We start from the raw sequence: 14,288 nt of genomic DNA on the forward strand, positions 1-14,288 counted from the left end.
TGCGGTCCGCCCTGGACTTCGACTGAACATGGGCTGCAACTTGGTCAACGAGCCTGACATCGATGAGCGCCAACAAACGAGGCAGAGTCTCTCCATAGCCCACCCTACCTTGTTCACTCTGGATTGTTCTTGGATTTGATTCAATTGCTCTGGGGCCTTGCGGCTTTTTCCAGCGCAATGGTCTCTTGGGCCCGTATCCCGGGCAGGCCAGTCCCTTGTTCGCGCACTTCACGCATTGCGGAGTTTCAGAGCCGCAACGGACACGCCTTTCCCGGCATTTCCAACACTGCAGGCCAAGATCTGTGCTCTGGGTTAGATTTGCCTGGAGCATGATGGCAGTTGACGAGAGAAGAGCTGAGAGTTGGGGAAGCTGCGACCAAGCTCAGCACAGTCACGTGGTTTCACCCCCCCCCTTGGCCCCCTCACACTCCATTTCACCTCTCACCAAGACAACTAACCTGGAATCCTGTCTTCCTCTCTGCACTTTACCTACCATGGAGCCATTAAAAATATCTCTGCTTTGAAGTCCTGTTCATCTCACGTTGCAGTATCGAGATTGGATGATGAGACATATATACTGAGTAACCTGCACACCAACCACTATATTATCACCCCATTGCAGCTTCATTCCAGATGACTACGAAAAGCAAGTCCTTGCGCTCTCCCAGGGGATAGAGCTGCCGAGCCGCATCTTTGCCTTGATCTGAATGTGACCAGCCAAGAGTCACCGCTACGGCCAAGCGATGAAATACGAGAATTCACCGAACGAACGCTTTCAACTAGTCGACGAGCCGGACTTGGCACTGAAAATCGCTAAACAATCTTTGTACTTGGCGGATGGTCGTGTGACTGCTGTTCTTGAATACATACCCGAGAGCCTTCGCCGGCGAAGCTGAAGGAAGAGCATGTCAATTTCACATCTGAGTGCGGGTCAAGGGTAACGATGGCCGATTTTTCAATCGCCCAAGTGGCCGGTGTCATTGCCGTTGTGGTCTTCGTTGGTAGGCTTCCTCTGTTTGTTTCATGAGAGCCAGCGAGCTGATCTAAGCTAAAGTGCAGCTATGCATTCCCATCGTGCTGGGCGTGTTGTTGGCGGGTATCCTACAGCCGCAACATAACCTGACAACTTGGTACCGAGAAATACCCTCCGTAATCCGAGATATCATATTACTGACAGTTGAATGATGGTAGGTCGGTTGTCAGTCGTTTCCTCCATTCATCCTACTGGCCGAACATCCTTGGGAGCGACTCTGTCGCGTCGCACACAGTCCACAGACCTATCTTGACCATCGTCTGGTCGAGGCCGCTGATATTAGGTTTGCTGGGTATTGCTGCGGTTGTGACGCCTCTTGGACTGTACGAATCCGTGGATCTTGACGGCGCTCGGCATTTTGAACAATTTCACTACGCCCTCGACGAGACACCGATGGGATACGGAACCCCCGATCGCGGCACCTTAGGGCTCAATCGCTGGTGCGGACGTTCGAGCAACCTTCCATGCATGGGCCGAAATATCACGTCGAACAATAGTGATTACGACTTTACGATCCCGGAGAGTTACATTCGGACATATGAAGGCGGTCTTGCCAACTTTGATGTCAGCGTTTCGGGCGTATTTGATATTGACTGGAGGACATACTCCAGCGCGACGCATCGAAACGGGTCTCACTCCGACTCAACGACGGGAAACGAACCGAGATTCCAGATCGGCGCGTACCGTAATATCGAGCGTCTCATCCTCAACGACGACATTGGTGTCGTTGAAGGGCTGGTTGTAAATACTCGAGATGGAGGTATTGGATTCCGGAACCATTCCGTGCCCTCGAGCCACCCCTATGGTAGCATATGGTCTGAGGACATCCTTTTCATCGAGCCGCAGAGTGTCTGTGTTGATACAAATCTGACGCTGGAGTTTCGCGCCAAAGATGGGCTTTTCAGCTCGCTCTTCAGCTCGAACGTCGAGGATCTCGCGCTTGTGGACAGGGGCGGATTAACTGCCTTGAATAAGCTACCCCCGGTGGTTAACAAGGATATTTCTATTGAGCAAAGCTTGCAGACTCTGGACTTGTACAGTCGGGCTTACCAAGCTGCATGGTTTAACAACCTCTACACCATGGCATTCCTGAATGTGACGGATCCCAATGTGGATGGGCTGCAACATGTCAATTCGGAAATTGGCAAGAGGTTTCCACTTGACCCTAACTATGGTCCTTTTGTACAGCGCGATGCGATGCATACATCTCAGATCCTCGGTGATTACCTCGACCTCTCATCCAAATTCGATAATGGATCTCTTGTGCCGAAACAGAACCTGTTTGCGCCGAACTACAGTAACCCGTTTAACATTTCCAGTGACGAGTTTGAAGACATCGGTACGTGCCTCTTTGACGACAAAAATGCTTTTAATAGTAATCAAGCTCGCAGTGTTCGCATGCGAAGGAACCAATGGAATGGAGACATCTGCCACCAGCAACGTTGCCATCACTTGTGGTGTAATGTACGGCACGCCCCGGAGGATCGATGGCACATTCACGACTTTGTTCAACTTCGGCGACGAGCTCATGATGCCCATTTACACCTGCGCATCTGCGACCCGAGCGAGCCTCAAGACAATCCACTTCAACTATAACGGCACGGGCCAGTTAGCCGGCTTGAGCGTCGAACGAGTCGAAGACAAAGCCTACAAGGACGCAGAAAGCGAGCCTTTATGGGGCGTGGAGATAACAAATATACGTCTCTCACAGGCTCAGCCGATCTGGGGCTTTGTCCAACAATCTGACTCTGACTCTGACTCTAACCAGGCAAGAAGAGACCTTGTGACCCTAAGGCAGCAATCACTTTATCTTCCCGGGTATCAAAATAAAATTGGCCCGACTCCTTACACCAATGAGCAGAACCTGGCCGGGGTGGACTTTCATGTCGACGCTATGAGCATGGCGTATGGTATCGCCCCGTCGTCGATGGCAAGACCGTACTCGGGCTCTGAGGATCTCGGCATTTTTGCTCGCTGGCAAAACCTGTCCTCTAGTGCTGATACAGCCAGCAAGATCCTCAACCTCGTCTGGACGGACGTCGCGGCGAATGCCGTCGTCGGTACAAAGGGTTGGCATACCAGCGCCCAAGAGGAGGTTTTGGGATCCAGTCAGGGCGGAACACACATTCAACGATTCAATCGCGGAGTACGGTATCACTGGCTATACGGCATCCCCGCTTACCTCGTCCTCGCTATAACACTTGCGACCGCTGTCGTCTCAGTGATATTCTACATCACAGGGCGCGCGAGAAGCTCTACTGTACGATGGTACCTCAACGCGACTTCCATGGGGCGCGTCTACGGCCAGTTCATGAAGAGGGATATAGCGTCGGTACAGCTCCCGACTGATGACTGGATTTGCCAGGTGGGTGTGGAAAGAGTAAGAATTGGCGGGGAGGCGCAGAACCAGAATCCCAGAGCCACGGTGGTCGTGGAACAGCCGTCGAAGTAGTCGTGTTCTGTTGGCAGGCGTTGGAGCAAGTCAAGCCTTTACTCTCTACAAGCCACGAGTCTTTAGCCAAGGTTATGTACCACGTTAGTCATCTATCATGACATATATTACTAAATTATTATCCATGAGACTGTTGTGTTATTCTTGACCATCATGACCATTTTTGACCTCTCTTCACCGTGAACTGACAATAGAGTGGTGACGTCTGGTTGCTACAGTCACTGGCACACTACCAAAAAGCATAGAGCAATCCATGCCCCATGCAGAAATGCATTGAGCATCGGAATTTTCCGCACAGATGAGAAAATCTCCAAAGTAGGACAATCAGGCACTTCCACGGTGGAACGGTTTATCTAGACGGGAATTTAGCGGCCAATAGGCGACATTATCGATCGATTCTGCAGATAGCCTGAAGTTTTGGCGTCGGAAATACGGAGATGAGAAAAAAAGATTGTTCCTTGCTTATCAGATTTGTAAGTCGTGCATAAGATGAAGTCATTCATGTCTGCCCCACCATAGCTTCAACGCCCCTCACCCCTCATTTCATGGTTATATAGCTCACTATTCACAACCCAAGCACCCCTCCCCAACACCAAGAAATTCAAGGTCACCCGCAATGCCCACAAAACTCTTCATCACCGGCATAACCGGCTACATCGGCGGCGACGCCTTCCACGTGCTCGAGCAGCACCACCGCGACTTCGAGTTCTCCGCCCTCATCCGCACAGAGGAGAAGGCCAAGTACGTGCGCGAGATATACCCGAATGTCCGGATCGTTATTGGGTCGAATGATGATGCGGAGATTCTTGAGAGGGAGGCGGCTTGGGCGGATATTGTGCTTCGTGGGTCTTCTACCCTTTTCTACTACCTACTGCTACCACGGGGATCGGAAGGAATGAATTTGAACTAGGCTGACCGAGGCGTAATGGTATAGATACAGCTGACGCGTCCGACCACGTCGGCGCCGCGAACTCCATCGCAAAGGGTCTCGTTAATGGCCACTCCCCCTCGCGCCCGGGGTACTGGCTACACACAGGCGGGACCGGTATCCTAACGTACTTCGACTCCGAAGTGCGCAAGACGCACGGCGAGCACAACGAGAAGGTGTTTAATGACTATACCGGCGTCGCGGAGCTAACGAACCTCCCACCGGCCGCGTTCCATCGAAACGTCGACGAGATCGTGCTGAATACGGGATTGCAACACGGTGATAGTGTCAAGACAGTTATCGTTTGTCCGCCGACGATATACGGGCGTGGACGCGGGCCTGTCTCGCTGCGCGGAAGACAGGTGTATGAACTTGCGGCGTTTGTGGTGAAGCAGGGATATGTTCCCGTTATTGGGAAGGGATTGGCGCGGTGGAATAACGTGCATGTGTATGATTTGAGCCGGTTGTTTGAGAAGCTTGTCGTGGCTGCAATTAATCCTGCGCGGAAGGATGATGCCGAGATCTGGGGTGCAAAGGGGTACTTCTTTTCTGAGAACGGGGAGCATATCTGGGGCGACCTTGCGAAGCTTGTTGGGGAGAAGGCGCATGAGTTCGGATACCTCAAGAGCAAGCCAGGAGTGAAGCAGTTGTCGCTAGATGAGGCTATCAAGTCGCCTGCTGGTTTTGAGGCCGCGAGTTGGGGGTGGAATTCTAGGGGAAGGGCAGTGAGGGGGAGGGAGGTTCTGGGTTGGACGCCGCAGGAGAGGAGTATTGAGGACGAGATCCCTGATATTCTTGCTGCTGAGGTGTCGAGATTGGGGTTGCAGTAGCTTGCTTGCTTGCTCTGGATAACGGAGGCCTGCAGTATAAGTGAATAATAAGCTATTCTAAACTGCAGCTCCGGCATGATATAAAACAATCCATTAATCCCCGACTCAAAATATAATTCGTCCTCCCTGCACCCATCTATCGGTGAAATACCCCGTCACAAACGCAAAGACCGCCTTGTGGACAATATCAATCACCTGCTCGTTAACCGGCCACGTCCTACACACATAGCTCATCAGCATTAGCGTCTAAAAAACAGACACGAACATCTTATGTATACTACGCAAGGCAAGACAAAACTCACCACGGCAACGCCCCAACCCCAGTCCAATTCTCCAAGCTCTGATCAATCCCCAGCCTAACAGAAATAAACATGAAATCTGCAAACGGCCCGCGGATTCCACCTGCGCTCATGAGCGCCCTTATAATCGCCGCCGCGGCGCCCTGGCCATAGTGCATCGCCATATTCAGCCCAAAGCGCTCGGAGTCGGGGCGCGCGGGGAGGGAAAGAAGGCGCTCTAATGTGTGACCTGGGACGTAGGAGCTTGGGCGGCCGGTGAAGAACTGTTCGATTTTTTCGAAGACCGTCATTCTGTCGGTGGTTATTGGATGCGCACAGGGTAGTCACATAGTGGGAGTTTGTAGTTTAGGTAGGTAGGACTTGACATACGCGGTCACACCCAGCAGGCCGGCTCCGCAGCCGTAGATGATGCAGCGGCCTAGGGAGACGGGCTGGGATGGTTGTTCGGGGACGGTTGTGCGACGAGACATGTTGGGATACGGGTTGCATGCGGAACATCACGATCATACGCCTGGGAGGGATAGTACTAGTAGTACTTTAGTAGTCTACAGCCAGCTTGGAGTTACAGTTTATTGTCGTAGGTATGACGTACACAAGCACACCATAAGCCTGGGTAATTTATTCCGTACTCCAGACTGGCAATACTACTAATTCTTGACATACAATTTTTGAACTGAACTATACACCTGTCGCCTCCCATTGCTTCCCACTCGTACGTCCTGAGAAGCGCACTTAAATCTCTTTGCTTCACTTGCCCGTGCTCAATTTCCGCTTCTTATGGCTCCGCTTCGGATGCAACTCCTGCGCATACGTCTTAAAGAAATCCGGTGGCTCCTGGGGATGCCCCCCCGTAACGTCGTGGAAGGCCGTGGTGGATATATAGTTCGTTTTGCCCTCGCGGACGAGAGAGTAATACTCAAGTAGGTACTGTATCTCAGACTCGTCGCTTTCAGCCTGTGCGTGCAAAACCTTTTTTGCTTCCGCTCTACATGTTTATTGTTGCCGGGCAACTGGTAAGTACATTCCTTGTCCTCTGATGTGTTGTGAAATGATGAGGGGGATGGGAATAGCTGACGCACTCGGATATATCTTCGAACTTGAGATCCTCGCCTAGGGCTTGACTAGCCGCTGCGGCGAGCTCATCGCCGGTCGTGAGCATTGGGCCTGAATGGATGATGAATATCAGTATGAGTAAGGGTATGCAATACCTACTGCCTTGCCAAGCTCTAGCTGCAAGGCCACAGTTCATAGGTAGGCGAGGTCAAGTCTTACCGGTCAGAACCATAAGCTGGCCTCTGTGCTTGTCGCTGAAGCCGTGCTTTCCTTGTCCGGTCAGGACGTGGGCTACCACTTGGGAGACATCCTTGTTTGATTCGAGGTTAGCATAGTATAAGTATCCGGTCATCCTTGAGGGTCGCCTTACACCCAGAGCAATGGGCGCGAACTTATGGTTTGTGCCAATGGGGAGAGGAAGTGTGCCGTCTTCCTGCGCTTGTCTGGAGTAGAGTAGGAGATTCTCCGCGTAGAAACCAGGACTGGAGGCAGGTTAGAACAATTTAGCTACTGGGCCGGTCTTATCAAAGCAAGAAATAGGCGTACGTACCGAATGACAACGGGAGAGTGCCCCGTCGAAGTCGAACTATCCCCCTTCGAAGCCATAAACAAGGTTTCCAAATCAATAAACTCACGCAGCCTAGGCTGCCTATCTCGCTCGGCTAGGTCACACCCAGCCGAGCTAAGAAAGCAGACATTCGGAATATTGCATTTCTTCGTCGCCTCGATAAGCTCGACCGTCATGTCGTATTTATCCTTATGCGCCGGCGGAATGAGACAGATTGCGTCTGCGCCTATGTCCTGCAATGTCGATACCATTTCTTTGAGCCGGCCGGGTTTGTGGGGGACGATTTTGGCGCCTAACTGGGTGAGCTCTTTGCATGAGGAGGACTCTGGATGCAGAGAGAGGCCCGTGACTGAGGCAATTCCCTTCTTGAAATTGGCGTCTGTTAGGAGCAGTTCGGCGATTAGGTAGCCCGTGTGCCCGTCCACGGAGGTTATGCATAATTTGCGAGACATTGCGTCGGAGTCTTTGCTTTTCGTTAATTTGTGGTTTGTGCGGATTGAATTCACAACAATTCTATAGCGTCTTTTACGTTATATATACTATTGTGTTGATAGAGGTGAGTGCTGGTTGGCGTCATCTAAGCATCACAATGAGGCCGCTCCAGGTGGACTGATATTTTGTCGTCACAGCGATGTAGAACAAAAGTACTATTCTTGGCTCTTTCGTTGCACGATCGCCAAGCGAAGGTTCTCGATCACTGGTCTAGATTATGAGTCCTGGTCGGGCGAGGAGCAGCAGTTGGGCGGTTACGTTGGCGGCTGAAGTGCCTTCTCTGGAGTAGCCTTGATAGAGCTGTAGCGGGTAGGTACTTTTACTACTACTATTTAGTGCCGGGATTGAACGATAAGAACAAAAAATAGTCGCCTGCCACTCTGATTACAGGGATAGATGATGGATTCAGTCCCTTTTCGTTCAAACAATAGGAACTTGGTCACCATGTATTGTTATGGTAGTATGCTAGCTTTTGTGGATGTCAATGTCGTACCAACGACCGCGCGACGAGCAAACCATCATCAACAGTTATGGGCATAAACGACCATTCTATGACCAGTACCCCAGACAGCCCAGAGTAAAGTGAGTTTCTGCTCTTTGATCGCCCAATCACTGCTTTCCGATCAGTAATCAAAATCTAGATCAATAATCAAATCTACCTGCGCTTGGCGATCGTATTCCGACACAGCCAAGGTGCGGGCTTCCAGACGCGATTGCCTCAATTCCACCTTCAACACCAGCTAATGTTGGAATCAGGAGTATTGATTCGAAGAATAAGAGTCGTTGACGTCGCTCCCACTGATGTTTCTCCCATGGCCATCTCGTATTTGGCGCGTGGCGTCGTCGAGGCCGTCTTGGGGCTCGTATCGCGCAAATATATATAGCTACGAGGCAGAACATCACCAACGCTGGAGCATCCAGGACTATAACTTCATATCTACTTCTAAACCAGTCGTTAAGAATCTGACAGATCCAAAATGGAATTCGATCCAAACAGCGACTTCATCCCCACGAGCCGAATCGACCACGTCGGCATCACCGCCCCCAGGGAGCAATTCGAAGCCCTGATCGAATTCTACAAGACAGCGCTCGCCCCGCTGAAATACAAAGAGCTCATGCGGTTTCCAGGCGCCGTTGGTCTCGGCGATCAAGTGCCCGACTTTTGGATCTCAGAGTCAAAGGTCGAGACGCCGCAGAGTAGTCAGAGTCTGCACTTTGCGTTTGTTTCTGACGGTGCGCATCTGGAGCCTGTCCACTGTCCAGATAACGAACCTTAGCAGGCTAACAGCGATAGATCGAGCGACGGTCGACGCATTCCACGAGGCTGCGCTTGTGGCGGGAGGAAAGTGCAATGGAAAGCCGGGCCTGCGCACGGAGTACCATCCCAATTACTATGCGGCGTTCATCTGGGACCCGAGGGGGAATAATGTGGAGATTGTACGTTGTCGTTCATGTTTCGACTTTCGAACCGTCGATGCTCGGACTGACGGTGAACAGGTGTGCCATCTGCCCTCGAAAGAGTAAGTCGACCGTTGAGTTGACGAGAAATTTGTGGTGATGCGATGGGTCCAGACGGCGGTCCATGTCGATAGGCAGAAGCTCAATGAACCTATTCGGAACAGAAAGCCAGCACTATCTCCTCTGATAGCATATCAATTCTCTTCAATCTGGACATTCTATCCATATGAAACAATCCTGTCCAGAGATATATTGCTCTTGTACTGGTAGACACTCTGCCATCGCCCTCTGTAGGATGGATAATGGTACGTAAGAGCAAGGCACGGCCCGCCAGAGGCAGCAGCGGAACACAGTAGGATAGTGGAGACTGAGAGATTTGATTTCCAACAGCAGCAGCATGAGCAACTGGGTTCCCACCAGCAATGACCGCCAGGGGCAGGTGGGCCGTTCAGCCTACGAGACACTCGGCTTGCATCGGAGCTGCGCCGGAGTCGGGAGGCCGAGAAATGGAAGCTTGACGATCTGAACAGAAGGTGAAGATAAAACAAGCAAGAACAATGGCTAAGAGAGTGTAAAATGTGGAGTGAATTGGAACCGAAGTTGCTCCGATGAAATTCGAGAAAAACAGGCGAATCTGACGCTGCTCACGTGACCGGCTGGCGGACGGTGGACCCCGAATCTGGCGACGTCATTCCAAGCCCGCTGATATGGGTCGCGTGGCCTGTAGCCAATGATAACACATGGAACTGCAGCCCACCCATGGAACGGTTACAGCCACTAGCCCAAAGGAGAGCATAGTGGGCCAGATTAGATAACCGGGGCGCCGCAGTGATAACGCGGGCGAATGAAACATCAGACAGTCTCTCTTAGTCTCTCAAACAACTTCGCCCGCTAAAACTTTTCTCTCTTAAAGCCTCACTCCCGTCTTCCTTGGGTGTTTCTCTGCTAAGCTTCTACTTTCAGTCCACCAGCTGTACTGTACACGTACAATGCCCTCGCGGTAGCCCCCATAGCGCCAACCCCGATTAGTTGCCCGAATACCTTATCGAGCCCAAGCGACACTTCCCCGCAGCAGCACCAGAACACCAACAGCCTCACATACCACAGCACCACACTGCGAATGGCGACCGCAACAAAAGACACCGACTGGGCCCCTGCGACAATGAACGAGAGCGCCTTGGAAACCGGCCCCGACAAGGCCGTCGCCGATGCAGCACTCGAAACCCTCGGCTACACCCCAGAGCTGTCCCGCAACCGGTCAACATGGAACGTCGTCTTCATGTCCTTTATCCTCGCCTCCGTCCCCTACGGCCTATGCACCACCTTCCAGTACGCCCTCGCCGGCGGCGGCCCGGCCAACATCATCTGGGGCTGGGTCCTCGTATCGCTGATCATCCTCTGTGTAGCTGCCTCTCTGGCTGAAATCACCTCCGTCTACCCGACTGCCGGTGGTGTCTACTACCAGACCTTTGTCCTCGCGCCCATCTGGTGTCGGCGGATATCGTCCTGGGTTTGTGGATGGGCTTATTTTGCCGGTCAGGTCATGATCACCCTTGCGGTGAACTTTGGAACGGCCCAGTTCTTTATTGCCTGTCTCAACGTCTTTGAAGATGAGAACGGGGTCGGTATCACGGACAGCTGGGGAGCGTGGCAGACGTATGTGATCTTCCTCGCGGTGACCCTGATCTGCCATGCCATCCCGGCTCTCATGAACAAGTGGCTCCCTTGGTTGGAGGTAGATTTCCCAACGCGACTTCTTTATTTTACCCGTCTCCCCCCGTTTGCTCGTTTGCTAATCTCTTCAAGTCTTTTGCCATCTTCTGGACCCTTGCTGGTGTCATTGCCATCGACGTCTGCCTCCTTGTCATTGCAAAGGGAGGCAGGAACCACGCCAGATACACCTTTGGCCACTTTGAGCCGCAGACCGGGTGGCCTGATGGCTGGTCTTTCTGCATTGGTCTCTTGCAAGCCGCCTACGCCACCTCTTCCACTGGCATGATCATCACGTACGTCCCCTCATCTTTTAACAGCAGATGCAGCGCTAAAACAGGGTAATAGTATGTGCGAAGAAGTCCGCCAACCCGCCGTCCAAGTCCCCAAAGCCATGGTCGGCACAATCGTAATCAACCTCATCGCCGGCCTCGTCTTCCTCATCCCCGTCGTCTTCGTCATGCACGACCTCGCCGACCTCGCCGCCCTCGTCTCCGGCCAACCAATCCCCTCGATTTTCAAAATGGCCATCGGGAACTCCGTCGGAACTTTCCTCCTTCTCCTGCCCCTCCTCATCCTCGGTCTCATCTGCGGAATTGGCTGCGTTACGGCGACGTCACGCTGTACCTGGGCGTTTGCTCGTGATGGCGCCATCCCCGCGTCTGGGTGGTGGAGGACCGTGAACAAGAAGCTGGATATCCCGCTCAATGCTATGATGCTAGGCATGGTTATCGAGTTGGCGTTTGGTCTTATCTACTTTGGGTCCAGTGCGGCGTATAGCGCCTTCTCCGGTGTTGGCGTTATCCTGCTTACGCTGTCCTATGCGTGCCCGATTGCCGTCTCGCTATGCCTGCGTCGTCGCGAAGACATTAAGCAAGGAAGCTTCGACCTCGGTACTCTCGGTGTGATTTGCAATGTCGTTGCACTTGGTACGCTTCCCACCCTACCCCCATTCTCCCTCTCCAACCCACGCTAACGTTTGATTTTCTTATCTAGCGTGGACCTCCATCGTAACCCCCCTCTTCTGCTTCCCAACCTACATGAGCGTGACCGCCGAAACAATGAACTACGCCTCCGTCGTGCTGGTCGGCTTCATCGGCATCTCGGCACTCTGGTACTGGGTCTGGGGACACAAGAACTATGTTGGACCGCCTACAGACGCGATTGATCCCGAGGTTGAGGCGCATTCGCAGAGTTCGACGGGGACTCCGGAATTGCAGCGGCCGAAGAATATCTAACTTGACTTGCAGCTGTCATTTTGATGCTAGCTTGTGAAGTTAGGTTGGTTTGATTGGCCCGGACTACCTGATACTCGATGCAGGGATTAGTGTACATAGGACTAACTTTTAGATATACCTTGAATTAAATAGTAAATATCGTATTACGGCCTTGCTCCTAATCAGTTGGATTGTATGCATCGCAGGCCCTCTGCAGCAGGACGGCCCCGGGCCGCGAGGCCTACCCGCCTGCCTTATAATGACAAACATGATGGCGTCTTACCGTTTGTTGATCAAAATAGACAATAAGCTCTTGTACAAGTTAGGAAAATAGAGCAAGACGCGTGCTAGCATAGCCTGTTCAACTGCCATTTTGTTGACTGATTATTCTTATGGGATAGGTATCCGTAAATATTTAGGCATGTCTAGCAGGGGGGTGATGAAGTTGAAGGGAGCCATGTGAAGATCCGTATATGGATGTGTAAGGTTTAGCCTATACAAGTATGCGTAGTGAGATAATGGAATTCGGTTCAGTTCGCACACGCTTCAGTGAATTTCTGGAACCCTTGAGATTTGATAATATGTACATAAAACCGACACCATATAGCTATATACACATTTAAGTATTACTGAACATAGCACCGCCGGCGGCGTGAGAAAGAAGAAAATTAAACATCCACTAAACAAAACACAATCCTAGCCAGATCAAGTCCCACGCAGCCGCGCAGCTCTTCTAGTCTGATACCGATGCCCCCTAGCCGGCGCAGGCGGATTCCCACCCTGCGCAACCTGCGGCAACGGGTTGATCTGAAGAGCACCCTCAAGCTCAAAGAAGCCATCCTCGTGGGCCATCGCAAGCGCCGTGGCGCCCGCTGCGTTCCTCGTCGTGAGGTCCGGCCTCCCGTACCGACTACCAGCCCTAACAAGCTGGATGTGTCTCTTTGCCCGACCAACCAGGGCTTTGCGTCGGCGGGCCTTTTGGGCGGGGGTCAACCAGATGTTGTTTTGGACACTCGATTTCTCGCCATGTAGCGCATCTAGCACGGTGTGAAGTAATGTCCCGCTCTGGACGTTTCCTCCGGGAGGCGGTGGGTTGATGTTGCGATAGTGCACCAGGGCCGCAATGAGCCATTTGTCGTTGGCGCGGGGGAGGACGGCGAGATCAGTTCGGACCATAACGTCGCATTCTGCACCGACGGCGAGGAGTTTCTCGAAATGGAGCATGAGGCCATTTGCCTTTGCGCACTCAAGCGGCGTCTGGGAGTGTCCTGCATATAAGTTGATTGTGTTTTGGGGCGCCCAACCGCGCAAGAAGTCCATGATGTCCGTGTTGTGGTTCTCTAGAGCTAGGTGCCAGACTGAGCCGGTTTGGCCATCCATGTCGACTTGTCCGATGTCGACTTTGGCGCACTGGCGGAGGAGGGCGGCTTGCTCGTTTGTTGCGCGACGGCATAGCGTCCGTTGGCTTTCCTCTGTGAGTCTGATGGCCATGTTGTTATCTAATGTGGGTTGCCATAGGTGTCGCCACCAGGCTGTAAAGACTGTGTGCGGGCAATGGCGGATTAAAAAGTCCAGGTGGTTCTCAGTATTGGGAGTTGCAGTCAGGAGCGTTGAAACTACTGGCCTTGACGCAAAGTGCGGGTTGCGACGAGCCAGGTATAGAATGTAGTGCAGTGTCAGCTTCGGACCGACGCTGGTGGTTGCTAGAGAGAGGTAGCTGGCGCCTGTCGCTGTATATCCGAGGGGATCCCAGTGGCCTGCTCGATGTAGATGGGATAGGGTATCCACTCTATCGAGCTGGATTAGCTGGTTGATGGGGAAGCGCATGCCCTGAGTGTTGGCGTTGATCTGCGCTTGGGAGAGAGGGAAGTTCACATTAGGCGAACGATCCGCGTGCCATCCAAGTAGTGCATTCTCATTCGGGAACTGGGCGTGCTGCATCCAGGGGCCAACTGGACTACGGCCCCACTGAAAGATTGCGTCGGCCAGATGTGGGAAGTCTCCCATGAATATCACCAACTGGTTGAAGGTATACTGGGCGAAGTTGTTGAGGTCGGGAAGAGGTAGATGGCCGAGATGTGTATAGGCGGGGACATGTCCCCTCCAAATCTCTCTGATCCACTCCCTCTCCTGGCGTTCCCGTTGTGCTTGTTGTGCTTGGTATGCCATTTTGTCTTATCGTTGTTGTTACTGTTGGATATGTCGATGAGACCGGCTCGTCGTTATGTACTCTCAAAAGTCTCATCTC

At 52.5% G+C, this 14,288-nt stretch overlaps 8 protein-coding genes across 8 annotated transcripts; 4 read left to right on the plus strand and 4 right to left on the minus strand.

Moving 5' to 3' along the window:
• Positions 1 to 943: 943 nt before the first annotated feature.
• On the plus strand, positions 944 to 3,485 carry BDV17DRAFT_288970 (uncharacterized protein; the record flags this gene model as incomplete). Its single annotated transcript, XM_073761544.1, has 4 exons — positions 944 to 1,001; positions 1,055 to 1,130; positions 1,192 to 2,372; positions 2,425 to 3,485. The coding sequence occupies 4 exons, from the start codon at positions 944 to 946 to the stop codon at positions 3,483 to 3,485; spliced, it is 2,376 nt and encodes a 791-aa protein (XP_073618266.1).
• Positions 3,486 to 4,051: 566 nt separating this feature from the next.
• BDV17DRAFT_297167 (uncharacterized protein) lies at positions 4,052 to 5,243 on the plus strand (the record flags this gene model as incomplete). The annotated part of the gene is made up of 2 exons (XM_073763444.1): positions 4,052 to 4,327; positions 4,420 to 5,243. Exons 1-2 carry the CDS (start codon positions 4,102 to 4,104, stop codon positions 5,241 to 5,243), a joined length of 1,050 nt encoding a protein of 349 aa, XP_073618267.1. The 5' UTR covers positions 4,052 to 4,101.
• A 58-nt stretch (positions 5,244 to 5,301) lies between these two features.
• BDV17DRAFT_256801 (uncharacterized protein) lies at positions 5,302 to 6,033 on the minus strand. The gene is made up of 3 exons (XM_073757125.1): positions 5,912 to 6,033; positions 5,546 to 5,833; positions 5,302 to 5,460 (listed from the first exon to the last, which is right to left on the minus strand). Exons 1-3 carry the CDS (start codon positions 6,010 to 6,012, stop codon positions 5,349 to 5,351), a joined length of 501 nt encoding a protein of 166 aa, XP_073618268.1. The 5' UTR covers positions 6,013 to 6,033; the 3' UTR covers positions 5,302 to 5,348.
• Positions 6,034 to 6,097: 64 nt separating this feature from the next.
• Positions 6,098 to 7,944, minus strand: BDV17DRAFT_16081 (uncharacterized protein). Its single transcript, XM_073754671.1, has 5 exons — positions 7,146 to 7,944; positions 6,966 to 7,077; positions 6,815 to 6,905; positions 6,622 to 6,706; positions 6,098 to 6,527 (listed from the first exon to the last, which is right to left on the minus strand). Exons 1-5 carry the CDS (start codon positions 7,613 to 7,615, stop codon positions 6,290 to 6,292), a joined length of 996 nt encoding a protein of 331 aa, XP_073618269.1. The 5' UTR covers positions 7,616 to 7,944; the 3' UTR covers positions 6,098 to 6,289.
• Positions 7,945 to 8,436: 492 nt separating this feature from the next.
• Positions 8,437 to 9,679, plus strand: BDV17DRAFT_256806 (VOC family protein). Its single transcript, XM_073757126.1, has 3 exons — positions 8,437 to 8,888; positions 8,950 to 9,092; positions 9,153 to 9,679. The coding sequence occupies exons 1-3, from the start codon at positions 8,633 to 8,635 to the stop codon at positions 9,177 to 9,179; spliced, it is 426 nt and encodes a 141-aa protein (XP_073618270.1). The 5' UTR covers positions 8,437 to 8,632; the 3' UTR covers positions 9,180 to 9,679.
• Positions 9,680 to 9,693: 14 nt separating this feature from the next.
• Positions 9,694 to 9,966, minus strand: BDV17DRAFT_256807 (uncharacterized protein; the record flags this gene model as incomplete). Its single annotated transcript, XM_073757127.1, has 1 exon — positions 9,694 to 9,966. One exon carries the CDS (start codon positions 9,964 to 9,966, stop codon positions 9,802 to 9,804), a length of 165 nt encoding a protein of 54 aa, XP_073618271.1. The 3' UTR covers positions 9,694 to 9,801.
• Positions 9,967 to 12,207, plus strand: BDV17DRAFT_256812 (putative amino acid permease). Its single transcript, XM_073757128.1, has 4 exons — positions 9,967 to 10,848; positions 10,920 to 11,119; positions 11,172 to 11,752; positions 11,820 to 12,207. The coding sequence occupies exons 1-4, from the start codon at positions 10,234 to 10,236 to the stop codon at positions 12,059 to 12,061; spliced, it is 1,638 nt and encodes a 545-aa protein (XP_073618272.1). The 5' UTR covers positions 9,967 to 10,233; the 3' UTR covers positions 12,062 to 12,207.
• A 538-nt stretch (positions 12,208 to 12,745) lies between these two features.
• BDV17DRAFT_288975 (uncharacterized protein) lies at positions 12,746 to 14,209 on the minus strand (the record flags this gene model as incomplete). The annotated part of the gene is made up of 1 exon (XM_073761545.1): positions 12,746 to 14,209. One exon carries the CDS (start codon positions 14,207 to 14,209, stop codon positions 12,746 to 12,748), a length of 1,464 nt encoding a protein of 487 aa, XP_073618273.1.
• Between the last annotated feature and the right edge of the window lie 79 nt (positions 14,210 to 14,288).

This window comes from Aspergillus undulatus, assembly GCF_047715775.1.
Source record: "Aspergillus undulatus strain CBS 261.88 unplaced genomic scaffold BDV17scaffold_10, whole genome shotgun sequence".
Classification (NCBI taxonomy): domain Eukaryota; kingdom Fungi; phylum Ascomycota; class Eurotiomycetes; order Eurotiales; family Aspergillaceae; genus Aspergillus; species Aspergillus undulatus.

Coding starts and splice junctions, on each gene's coding strand:
- BDV17DRAFT_16081 (XM_073754671.1), bottom strand. CDS start 7,615: ATGTCTCGCAAATTATGCATAACCTCCGTGGACGGGCACACGGGCTAC. Junction 7,078..7,145: donor CACTCTCCCGTTGTCATTCG/GTACGTACGCCT, acceptor ACCTGCCTCCAG/TCCTGGTTTCTACGCGGAGA. Junction 6,528..6,621: donor AAGTTCGAAGATATATCCGA/GTGCGTCAGCTA, acceptor ATAAACATGTAG/AGCGGAAGCAAAAAAGGTTT.
- BDV17DRAFT_256801 (XM_073757125.1), bottom strand. CDS start 6,012: ATGTCTCGTCGCACAACCGTCCCCGAACAACCATCCCAGCCCGTCTCC. Junction 5,834..5,911: donor GGCCTGCTGGGTGTGACCGC/GTATGTCAAGTC, acceptor AACCACCGACAG/AATGACGGTCTTCGAAAAAA. Junction 5,461..5,545: donor GGGGTTGGGGCGTTGCCGTG/GTGAGTTTTGTC, acceptor CTATGTGTGTAG/GACGTGGCCGGTTAACGAGC.
- BDV17DRAFT_256806 (XM_073757126.1), top strand. CDS start 8,633: ATGGAATTCGATCCAAACAGCGACTTCATCCCCACGAGCCGAATCGAC. Junction 8,889..8,949: donor CTTTGCGTTTGTTTCTGACG/GTGCGCATCTGG, acceptor TAACAGCGATAG/ATCGAGCGACGGTCGACGCA. Junction 9,093..9,152: donor GGGGGAATAATGTGGAGATT/GTACGTTGTCGT, acceptor GACGGTGAACAG/GTGTGCCATCTGCCCTCGAA.
- BDV17DRAFT_256812 (XM_073757128.1), top strand. CDS start 10,234: ATGGCGACCGCAACAAAAGACACCGACTGGGCCCCTGCGACAATGAAC. Junction 10,849..10,919: donor AGTGGCTCCCTTGGTTGGAG/GTAGATTTCCCA, acceptor AATCTCTTCAAG/TCTTTTGCCATCTTCTGGAC. Junction 11,753..11,819: donor TTGCAATGTCGTTGCACTTG/GTACGCTTCCCA, acceptor TTTCTTATCTAG/CGTGGACCTCCATCGTAACC.